The following is an 11,790-nucleotide window of genomic DNA, read 5'->3' on the forward strand; positions in this document are numbered from 1 at the left end:
GCTTCACCCTCCAGCAGCTCAATCCCGAGGATCCTGTGCCTTCCAGGTGTTCCTGCACCAGCACATGGAGCTGCTCACACAGCCATGGTCATTTCCAAATTATTGGCAGTTCAGGGGGTGAGGACTGGAGCTCCTCTGCTCTGGAGCCAGGCTGGGAGAGCTGGGGGCACTCACCTGGAGAAGAGAAGACTCCAGGAAAACCTCAGAGCCCCTTCCAGGGCCTAAAGGGGCTCCAGGAGAGCTGGAAAGAGGCTTGGGACAAGGGATGGAGGGACAGGACAAGGGGGAATGAGTTCAGTATTTGCATTTGACCACATCGTCCCCATGAACAAGGACCTCTCTGGCAAGACTGACCAGATTCTTCCTGGTCCTTTGCACTCAACTTTTTAGAAGACAAGGAACCACACAGCACATTTCAGGGTGTTTTTTTAATTGAAAGAAGCAAAATCTAGTTCCATCAAGGGAAAAAAAAAAAAAAAAAAAAAAAAAAAAAAAAGAAGAAGAAAAAACAAAGAAACAAGCTTCTTCCAAACAAGAAGAAACCACTGCAAACATCACTTTCTGTCCTCCTCTCTATTTCCTTTTCCTGTGTGTCAGGCAGCAGTGCATCCTCCCACAGTCCTCAGTGTGCTCCTCCCTCTCTCCTTTGCCACAGGTCCTGGAGCAATGCCCTCTGCAGCTCCTTTTGGGCTGGCTCTTGGCTGTGGAAAGAAGGAAGGATCTGCATCCACACTGACTAATTCCTCATGGTCACCAGCGTGGTCCAGTGACCATGATGGGACCCAGTTCCCATGGAAACCCACAGATGCTGGATGTCTAAATTTAGGATGGGGTGATTGTGGAGTTGAACTCCACCCCAAAAGTCTTCTGACCCAAACCCAACATAATTCTCCATGCAAGACCCACCCACACCCACTTTCCTGGAAAGCTTTATTTCATACAGCCCCAGAGTGGTTTGGGTTGGAAGAGACCTTGATCCTGTTCTAAACCTCTGCCATGGGCAGGGACACCTCCCACCATCCCAGGTTGCTCTAAGCCCCATCCAGGACACTTCCTGGAACACTTTCACCTTGATTCCTTTACGATTCAGCCTTACCTCTCATTCTGCCCCACACAGTTTTCCACCTTACCTGGGGTGGCCATCAAGGCCATTAGGAAAACAGCAAAGACAACGTAGATGACCCTCATGGCTGGATATCCACCGGGATCGCAGCAGCTCTGGGATGCAGCCTTGCAGGGAGATCTTGCTAAAGAAAAGGCTGGAGACCCTGATATTTATAGACATTTCCTGATGGAGAGGACAGCGTTAAGGGGAGCGTGACTTTGCTGGTGCCCAAGGAAACATTGTTTGCAGCTTAATGGGACCTTGTGTCACTCCAACCCAGTGGCCATCTGACAATGACACGTCCACTCTGTGCCCATTTGGCTCTTTGAAGGGCTCTCATGTGCCCTGTGCTGGTGTTCCTCCCATGAGAGCTGGGCTCCTCTCGGTCTGGGTGCCAAAACTTTTAGCACAGACAATTGTGACTGTCCTCCTGTTCAGCGGACTTGGTGCTGACTGGTTGATTGGGGTGATCAGTGTCAAAACAATGAATTTGAGAGCCCTTTTTCTCCCTTTCCAAAGCAGAGGCCTGAGAGGACTGGCCAATCCAACCCTGGGCATTCCCAGCTGCCTGTCAAGATCCAGACCCTCTACCAGAGTCTGTGGCTATGGACACGCAAGTTGTTATCAAGTTGAATTGTCTTTCCTACCAAAAGAACCCTCTGGCTGCCTGAAGGTAAATTTTACACATAAATTAACAGAACATAGCAAAATGCCAAGGGCAGAGATGGCCAGAGTGGCTCGGGCCTCTACTTCCCCCCACGAAGTGTCCATCACCATAAACTGGGAAGTGTCACCACAGAATGGTTTGGGTTGGAAGGGACATTAAAGGTCATTTATTTCCAAGCCCCTGCCATGGGCAGGGACAGGGAGAGGACAAGGCAGGGACACTTTTCACTAGAGCAGTTTACTGACAGGAAAAACAGAAGTCCTGGCATTTACATTTACATCAGATTGTGATTGATGTGTTCTTTCCCACATTTCTCTCTCCTTTACGGAGAAACAAAAAAACTCCTTCAGCACCTCCAGTCCAAGAAGAGGCTGAACCCAAGCAGAGACACTGCAGGTTGTGTTCCTGGCAGAGAATGGATGTTTGAGCCTGAACAATGTTGGCACTGCCTGATGCTGTTCCCTCTGGAATGGGCTGACAGCAGGCTGGGGCTGCCTGTCCTGGGGAGCAAACACTGGAAATGCTCTTGCTCCAAATGTGTCCACGTGTAGGGACTGGGAACGAGGGGTTCCCCTCCACGTCCAGCTGGATATCACAGCTCTAAGATGCTGAACAAATCCCAGGCCCTGTGGTTTTGCAGTTTTTCTCTCTCTCTGCACTGAATGCATCCATTGCATTGCAAGATAAAAGCAGAAGTAGAGAAGACAAAGAGAGGATTGAACTGCCCGAAGTTTTCCCAATGCAACCCTCGAGCTGTCCTTCCTCTAGATGGGAAATGATCTTCTGGTCCCTGATGCAAAATTCCAGTTTTCTTTAGGATGGATGTGCCACTGGATAAGGCTGAGCCCATCAGCAACAGTGGCAGCGCCTCTGGGGTAACAGAGGTGAGAAAAGAGGGGGAAAAAATGTAAAACAGCACCTGGAGAGAGGAGAGAGAGAATATGTGAGAACAGCCCTGCTCCAAGGCCAGTGCAGAAGGAGGAGCAGGAGCTGCTCCAGACACCAAAGCTGAGATTCCCAGCCCAGGGAGAGGCATCTGTGTCCCTGCAGCCCATGGGAGCCCAGGGGGGAGCAGAGATCCACCTGCAGCCCCTGGAGAGCCCACACTGGAGCAGGGGGATGCCTGAAGGAGGCTGTGAACCTGTGGGAAACCCAAAGTGGAGCAGGACCCTGGCAGGACTTGTGACTCCATGGGGGACCCATGGGGAGCAGCCTATTCCTGAAGGATTGACACCATGGAAAGGATCCAGGCTGGAGCAGGGGAAGTGTGTGAGGTGTTCAACCCCTGAGGAGCAGCAGAGACAACTGACCATACCCCCATTCCCCTGCTGAGGGGAGGAGGGAGAAAATTCCAGGGTGACACCCAGAATGGGAGGAAGTAGCGGGCAGGGAGGGAAGAATTTTAAGTTTTGGGGGGTGGGGGATTTTTGTTTGCTTTTTTGTGGTGGTTTTTGTTGTTGTTGTTGTTGTTGTTGTTGTTGTTTCTGTTGTTGTTTTGGCTTTTGTTTGTTTCTTATTTTGTTTTGGGTTTTTTGTTTGTTTGTTTGGGGGGGCGTTGGGTTTTTTGGTTGGTTTGTTGTGGGTTTTTTTTTGGCGGGGGTGTTTGTTTTTGTTTTGGTTTGGTTTGGTTTTGGTTTTTTTGTTTGGTTGGTTTTTTGGTTTTTTGGTTTTTTTTGGTTTTTGGGGGTTTTTTTGGTTCCTCATTTCCCTCCCCTGACACTGATTTTCAATGAGTTATATTCATTTTCTAAGCAGAGTCTGTTTTGCCCATGGTGGCAATTGCTGAGGGATCTCCTCCTGTCCAATCCATTGCATGGGATCTGTGAGAGCCTTGTTGCCTCTCAGCTTCCCACTTGCTGAAATTTTCATGGAAAATGGGCTGCTTTATGCTTGGGAGGAGACATTGCTGAGCCATAGACATTTTTAAAGGCACCTGCAGAGAACTTGTGACCTGAAAAGCAGCAAGGAGCTAAAAGAGTCTCTCCTGTCCCCAGAGAGCTGTGTTAAGGGCCATGGAGAAGTCAAGAGGAAAAACAGCACCGTGTTCCCAAATCCTGACCCTGTCAGACCACTGGCAGTCCTGCAGCTCATTGCCAGTGGGTGTTCAGGCTTTTTTTTTTTTGTGCTGCTGAGCCTTTGGGCTGGGCTTGGGGAACCTGTTTTAATGCAGGGACCACGGGGACACCAGTAACCACACCACACAGGCCAGAGTTACATCTCTTTTTTTTCTTTGTTTTATTTTTTCAGAGGAGGGGATGACAATGGGGTCAGACAGCTGGGAATCTTCTCCCAAGGCCATTGTGGTGCCTCCTCTTCCCCAGGTGATCCCTTTTCAGCTCCTATTTCCCCTTCCAGGTGGTTGGGATGCAGCACGAGTACTTGCAGTCGCCAGAGGTGTATTTCAAATCCATCACGCGACACTTTGAGGAGCAGTACCCCACAGGAGCACAGGTCTTCCTGAACTTCCCATAGCCTGCAAGAGGGGAGGGAGAGTGGTTGTTCCTCATTTCTGTTCTCCACTTCTCCATTTCCCCATCTCTATTCCCCATTTCCCCTTGTCTCTTCCCCATTTCCCCATTTCCCCATTTTCCCATTTCCCCATCTCTGTTCCCTATTCCCCCATCTCTCTTCTCCATTTCCCCATTTCCCCACTTTCCCATTTTCCCATCTCTGTTCCCCATTTCCCCATTTCCCCTTTTCCATGCTCTCCCATCTCCTCCCAGTCTCAGTGGGCAGCAGGATCACACTCAGTCCATAGGGAAGTCCTGCTCCATCCCCCCACATGTCCAACACTCCTGTCCAAGCTCAGCCTCAAAGCTGGAAGGGACCTGGAAGGTCACGAGCCTGAACAGCTCCTTGGGCACCTCCCTCATCTTTGGAAAAGATGTCCCCATAGGAAACAGATCCATTTCCCTCCTGAGAAATGCCCCAAAAGCCAAGTTCCTAAAGATGTTTCCCTGTGCCCATAGATGTTTCCTTCCCTTGTAACTCTCCTGAATCAGGGGAGACTCTGGATCAGTGTTCTCAAAGCAAAGCAGCAAAAGCCACATCAAGGATGCTGTAAAGATCTTAAAATTGGTCCCACAGCAGTCTGGCACCAAATATTCACCATGAAAATGTTAAAAGTGGGCCAAGGGAAAGGCTTGCCCCGGGTGGGTGAGAATTGATATCTGAGGAGGGTTTCTAATACCCCTTTGGGAGATCTCAGCCCGAAATCCCTTCTTGATTCCTGGAGAGGGACCAGAGAGCTTTAGAGTCTGAGAAACAGGGAACAGCAGCAACAGTTGTGTCATGTCAATAAACCAAACATAGAATCGTGGAATCATGGAATGGTTTGGGTTGGAAGGGACCTTAAAGATCACTTTGTTCCAATCTCCTGCCATGGGCAGGGACACCTTCCACTATCCCAGGTTGCTCCAAGCCCTGTCCAGCCTGGCCTTGGACACTTCCAGGGATCCAGGGGCAGCCACAGCTTCTCTGGGCAACCTGTGCCAGGGCGTCCCCACCCTCACAGGGAAGAATTTCTTCCTCATATTCAAACTAAATCTACCCTTTTTCAGCTTAAGCCATTAAACACACCCAGGACTGAGCTTTGACAGACACTGAGCTGCTTGAAAAGCCTCCCCCCCGCCCCTCCCAGCACTATGAAATTCTCCAAATCCCTGGGAGAAGTGGCCCCATCCAGACCCTTGTTTGTAATTGTCTATCCTGGGCTCACTCTTAAACTGGACACTGATGTTTTAAGTCTCAATTATTCCTATACAAATTTCCCTGAGGTAGTTTTTATTTTATTGTCCCTTGAAAGAAGTCACTGAAGTACCTGCCCAGGTTATAAAAGAGGGTAAGAACTGAGCTAAAGTTACTTTAAAAGAACCTCAGCTAATACAAAGCTCATCCCACCCCATTTCCCATCTTACCTGGAGTGGCCAGGGAGAAGAGGAGGAAAAGAGTGAAGACAAGGTAGAGGAATTTCATGGCTGGAGTGGAGCTGGGACTTCAGCGAGGCTGGAGAGAGGAGAGCTGGAGACCTCTGAGGAGGTGATGTACAGGCAGCCTGGAGCTGCTGGGTTTTATAGAGAATTTCCCTGCTGAGCAGAGGATGCTGGGGACGCACGGGAATTCATCCAAGTCAATTCATCCAAGTTTGGGGCTGGGCCTGCAGTGATGGCCCAGAATTCCCCAATTGTGCTGGCAGGCACCTCCTGCCATTGCCCAACATCAGATAGGATCCCAGCACTGATGGGGACACAGAGGAATAGGGGATGTCACTGTCTGGGCCTTAAGGATGAGGCTGTGGGTCAGAGGGACCTGATGGAGATCTGCGGGTGCAGCCAGGAGGGGAGAACAAGATTGATATCACAGAATTCCAGGCCTTTCCCAACCTCTGGCAGGGATGCAGAGGGATGCAACGGGGCCACCATGCACTGATAACTCTCCCTGCATTGTCCAGGGACTGATGGCCTGGAAAGGATCCCTGCTCCCACCTCTGAACCGTGTCTGCAAAATCTCCCTGGTAAATTCTGCAAATGTTCAGGGAGGTGCCTTTGGTTGTCCCCTCGGATGGATGGATGGATGGGTGGGAGCTCTGGGGCTCCAGGGAGCCTGGAGGAGACACTTTGATCATCACCTCGTCCCCACAGACCCTCCAGACAGTCCTGGGCTTTCCAACAGGAGCAGAGCTCTGCGAGGGAACTCCTCCAGCCCCAGCTCACTGGGCTGTTTAATAACTTTGATAAACAGCCAAGAAGAGAAAGAGGCTGAAAGGACAAGAGGCTGATTCAGAATTACTCAATATCATCAAACCTGAGTCCTCAGAGTGCAACAGATGAATCTTTCAACACAACAGGGAAGGAAAATGACAAATGCTGAATCAGTGAGAATTTGGAAAAACCTATAATCTCTGTAAAAAGTGAGGGTTTGAATTACCTAAAGCAAGTTAGGAAAGAGGTTTGGGCATCCTGCATCACCCTGTGGGATGTGCACTGCTCATCTCCCCATCCCTGATGGCCTTAAGTAGGGAAAGAAGAGGTTAAAGAAAGAGCTGGGGACTTGTTTTTGCAAAATAAAGTATAGGTACTGACAGTACCCTGTCAGCTCAGGATAGAAACTTGGTGAAGGTGTCTCACAAGCTGCAAACATTTTAGAGGCCTAAGGAGGACAGAACTACAGTTCTGCAATTTTCCTAACCCAAAGAATAGGTTGGATATTAAGGTAAACCAGGTATTTATCATAAAAGTTTAAAACAAAACAAAACAAAAAAAAAAACCCTCCTCTTTCACAATGAGGGTAGCTGAAATATGGATTTTGAACAAGAAATGCAAGAAGTTAAAATTCACCAGAAGGACAGATGTATTGAAAAAGCAATTAATAACTTAATGCAGCAGATGCAAATTTAAAAATGAGGTGCAAAATCTCCTTGGGGAATTTGCCAAAGTTCAGGTCACTGAATTCTCATCTTGGCCGCCAATAAATCCCCTTTCCTGGATTTGAGGACTGTTGTGTTTTCCATGTTTTCTCTTTCCTGGTCATAACCATTCCACTTGAATCTCTTGTTTTGTTTTGTTTTGGGTTTTTTTGGGTTTTGTTTGTTTGTTTGGTTGTTTTTTTTTGTTGTTGTTGTTTTGTTTTGTTTTGTTTTGGGTTTTTTTGGTGGTTTGGTTTTTTGGGTTTTTTTGGAGGGGGCGGTTTGGTTTTTGGTGGTTTGTTAGTTTTGGGTTTTTTTTTTTTTTTTGGTAGGTCACATCCTAATCACAGAATCACAGAATCATTTAGGTGGGAAAAGACCTCTAAGATCAAGTCCAAGCCTTCCCTCAGCACTGCCAAGGCCACCACTGACCCATGTCCCCAAGTGCCACATGCACACAGCTTTTAAATCCCTCCAGGGATGGGGATTCCATGGAACTGGGCAGCCAATTCCAATGCCTGACCACACTTTGAAGGAATAAATTTTTCCCAATATCCAGTTTAAACCTCCCTGATGGAGCTTGAGGCCACTTCCCCTTTTCTTGTCTTTGCTCCCTGGGAGCAGAGCCTGAATCCCCCTGGCTGTCCCCTCCTGTCAGGGAGTTGTGCAGAGCCACAGGGTCCCCCCTGAGCCTCCTTTTCTCCAGGCTGAGCCCTTTCCCAGCTCCCTCAGCCTCTCCTGGTGCTCCAGCCCCTTCCCCAGCTCTGTTCCCTTCCCTGGACAACTCCAGCCCCTCAATGTCCCTCTTGTCAGGAGGGTCCCAGAGCTGTCCCCAGGGCTGGAGGTGTCCCAGCAGAGCCAGCACAGGGGACAGGCACTGCCCTGGTCCTGCTTGGTGACCTTGAGCCATTTTCTGATCCCCCCTAAACCCCTTCCCTGCTTCCCTGGGTTGTGGAGCACGTGGCTGGATGGATGCACTTCCCAAGGGCTGTGCCATGGGTACGTCCTGTGTTTTCCAGGCTCAGCTTTTGTTTGCACTCGTAGGACAATTGGTGCTGCTTTCCCAACACCCTGACTCGGCTCTTTGGTGCCTGCCTGTGATCTACGGCCACAAATGATCCCTGCAGAACTGCCCACAGCCAGGAACTCCCTGTTCTGTGTTCTCCAGCTCATTATCCTTGTCTGTACAGATGAGGTAGCTTCCACTAGTACTTAATTTTCTTTTTCATTATGGTTTTAGCACGAGGAGATCCACTGGGTTTCTAATCCTGTCCCCTAATGTTTTGCAGTCTTTTTCAACCTCTTATTTGTGAATTTTTGAAGCATTCTTTCCAGACAACCATGAAAATCATTAGGCAGGATAGCACTGGAACCATGAGAGACTTCTGATCAGATGTAGTGTGGCAATTCATTTCCTTAGCTTCATTTACATATTTGCCTACAACCCTTTTAATCAGCATCATGATCCTTTTGGAAAGATTTCAGGAAAAATACCCAAAAAAAGGCTTGGGCCAAATCAATATGATGAAAATCAGGCCAAGTTCAGGATCCTGCCCATGGACTGAGGTTGTCCCCAGAATCAATCCAGGCTGGGAAAGAAGGGATGGAGCAGCCCTGGGAGAAGGTGCTGAGAGATGGACATGAGCCATCCCTGAACTCCCCATGCCCTGGGCTGAACCCCCAGCTGGAACATCCAGGAAAGGGAACGGAGCTGGGGAAGGGGCTGGAGCCCCAGGAGCATCTGAGGGAGCTGGGAAAGGGGCTCAGCCTGGAGAAAAGGAGGCTCAGGGGGAACCTTGTGGCTCTGCACAACTCCCTGACAGGAGAGGGCAGCTGAGGAGAGTTGAGCTCAGCTCTCAGGGAACAGAGACAGGATGAGAGGGAAAGCCCCAAGTTGCACTTAGGGAGATTTAAACTGGATATTAGGGAAAATATCTTCACTGAAAAAATGATCAGGCACTGGCACAGACTACCCAGGGCTGTGGTGGTATCCCCATCCCTAGAACTGTCCCAAAGGGATGTAGATATGACATGTGGGGATGGGGTTTGGTGGTGAACAACAGTGGTGCCAGGTTCACTGCACCCGAGGATCTCAGAGGTATTTTCCCACCTTAATGATTCTTTGATTCAATAAGAGGGATGTGGACCTCTTGGAGTGAGTCTAGAAGAGACCCATGAAATTGGTGACAGAACTGGAGCTCCTCTACCCTGCAGCCAGGCTGGGAATGTTCACCTGGAGAATAAAAGGCTCCAAGGAGAGCTCAGAGCCCCTTCCAGAGTCTAAAGGGGCTCCAGGAGAGCTGGAGAGGGACTGGGGACAAGGGATGGAGGGACAGGACAATGAGGAATGTCCTAAAGCTGAAAGAGGGAAGATTTAGATGGGATTTTGGAAGAAATTGTTCCTTGTGAGGCACTGAGGCCCTGGCACAGGCTGCCCAGAGAAGCTGTGGCTGCCTCTGCACCATTGGAAATGTCCCAGGCCAGGCTGGACAGGGCTTGGAGCAATCTGGGAAAGTGGAAGGTGTCCCTGCCCATGGCAGGGGGTGGGACTGGATGGTCTTTAAGATCCCTTCCCACCCAAACTGTTCTGGGATTCTGTTCCATGACTCTTCAATCCTCAGTGCCAGAGCACTGGTCAGGGTTGGATGCTCCATCAAACCATTCCCTGGGCTGGATCTGACACCCCATTGTGCCCGTGCCTTGCAGACAGTGCCCAGAGCTTATCAGGAGCCATCCCAGAGTGAATTCCAGCTGCCCTGGCAGCAGCTGTGCCGTGGGCAGCCCCGGCTGGCGCTGCTGGAGCCGGATCTGGAGAGCAGGAACAGCCCCCACGTGCCCCATGGAGCATGGTCTGGCTGCCAGGTGCCTTTGTGAGAGGGCCCAGAAGGTCAGGGTGACACTGGAGAGCAAACAGCAGCTCCTGGGAGATGGCTTTGCCCAAGGTTCTCCTCTGGCCGTGCTGCTCGTGGCCGGAGTCCCTCTATAAAACCTCTGCCCTCAGACTCCCAGGACACGCTTTTCTCCCTGTGTGCCACGATCCCCCCTGGCCTCCAGCCATGAGGGTGCTCTGCCTGGCCTTTGCTGTGCTCCTGCTTCTCTCCCTGGCCACCCCAGGTAAGACAGGGAGGTGTGGAGGTGGAGAAATCGGGGTGACCCGTGTCCTCTGCAGCCTCAGGGTGAGGGAGGGGGCTCATCTCCGGGGCAGTGGGGATCGGGGCCCTGGGGATTTACCCATCCTGGCAGGTTGGAGATGAGATGGGATGAGTGCCACACTGCAAATCCCATCTCTCACCTTCATGCAGAGGGATCCAACAGGAGTAAAGGGATGGTTTGTAAACGCCCAGTTGTCCTCCAGGGTCATAAAAACCTTTTTTCTGACATAGAGACGGGTCTCTTGAGAGGTGTTTTAAAAGATTTTATTCCGTTTTCAGTCTCATGAGAAGGGTGAGATGGTACAGATGTTACAGTTCACACCATCACAACCAGAAGTCAAACTATTCCCTAATTATAATAAATCATGAGCGTTTTTTGGCCTATCAGTTTTGCCACACAATGCTACTAATGCTTCTAAGCCAATAATCTAAAAATACCCCACTTGGGCCCTACTACAATACATCTTTTACAATTCTATTTCTCCAAAATATCCAGTCTATTTGCAAGGTCATCATTTGAAACTTGGTTCTAGTTCCATTTCTCTCTCAACAACGTCTCTCCTATTCCATGGCCTCTCTAAGTCAGCACCCTTTATCTCAGAGTTTGCCTACAAATGTATGAAATTGTGTGAGCCTTCTGTCAGGCTTTGGGAATTCTCTACAAACCCATTTCCCACATGAAATCCATCCTGTCCTAGGCGGGTTTAACCCCAGAGCATCACCACCACCCTGAAAACCAGCAGGGACACAACTCCTGGGGCTCTGCCTTCCTACATATCCATGATTTTCTCCAAAAAAAAACCCCCTCTCTGTCTCCTCCCACGGCAGGGCAGGGGCAGCCCAAGGGCTTTTGTGATGGATACTGCGCCCACGCCTGCGGAGAAACCGAGGAGTGGTCCTTCAGCCCCTACTGCGAGGAGCTGCACTGCTGCATCCCCTCGCCCTCGCCCAAAAAGGGGAAATGACCCTGCAGGAATCCAGCCCCGGAGCAGGAGCAGAACTCGCCCTGGAGCTGCCGGCGTTGTTCCCTGGGTGTGGCCGAGGCGGTGCTCGGTGCTTTGAAGTATAAAGATGGGCAGATAAGATGATTTCTGTGTGCTGTGAGCTTCATTCGCCTCCCGGGAGGGGACAGAGCTCCCCCGAGAGTGGCCACGACAAACCCCTGACAGCCCCAGCTGCTTCTGGCAGCCCCCAAAGCTGCCCAGGAAAAGCAAAGGCTTTGGGATTTTCAAACCCGAGTGGTGGCAAACCTGGGATTGCTTAATCCACTGCCTCCCTCCTCCACGAGTTGAATCCCAGCTTATTTGTAGGGGTCACAACAGCCCCATCAGCCCATTCAGCCTCTGCACTGCAGTTCTCAGTCCCATGGAGAGGTGGGAACAGGGAATAAACCTTCCCCTTACATCCCAAAATCCCAAATTGAATCCCAGTTTATTTGTAGGGGCCACAACAGCCCCATCAG

The 11,790-nt window shown here is 50.2% G+C and overlaps 1 protein-coding gene across 1 annotated transcript; it reads left to right on the forward strand.

The window, feature by feature from the left end:
- Positions 1–10,232: 10,232 nt before the first annotated feature.
- LOC136359817 (small basic protein 1-like) lies at positions 10,233–11,293 on the forward strand. The gene is made up of 2 exons (XM_066316755.1): positions 10,233–10,290; positions 11,157–11,293. Exons 1-2 carry the CDS (start codon positions 10,233–10,235, stop codon positions 11,291–11,293), a joined length of 195 nt encoding a protein of 64 aa, XP_066172852.1.
- Positions 11,294–11,790: the final 497 nt, after the last annotated feature.

The sequence above is a fragment of the Sylvia atricapilla genome, chromosome 3 (assembly GCF_009819655.1).
Source record: "Sylvia atricapilla isolate bSylAtr1 chromosome 3, bSylAtr1.pri, whole genome shotgun sequence".
NCBI classification, from domain to species: domain Eukaryota; kingdom Metazoa; phylum Chordata; class Aves; order Passeriformes; family Sylviidae; genus Sylvia; species Sylvia atricapilla.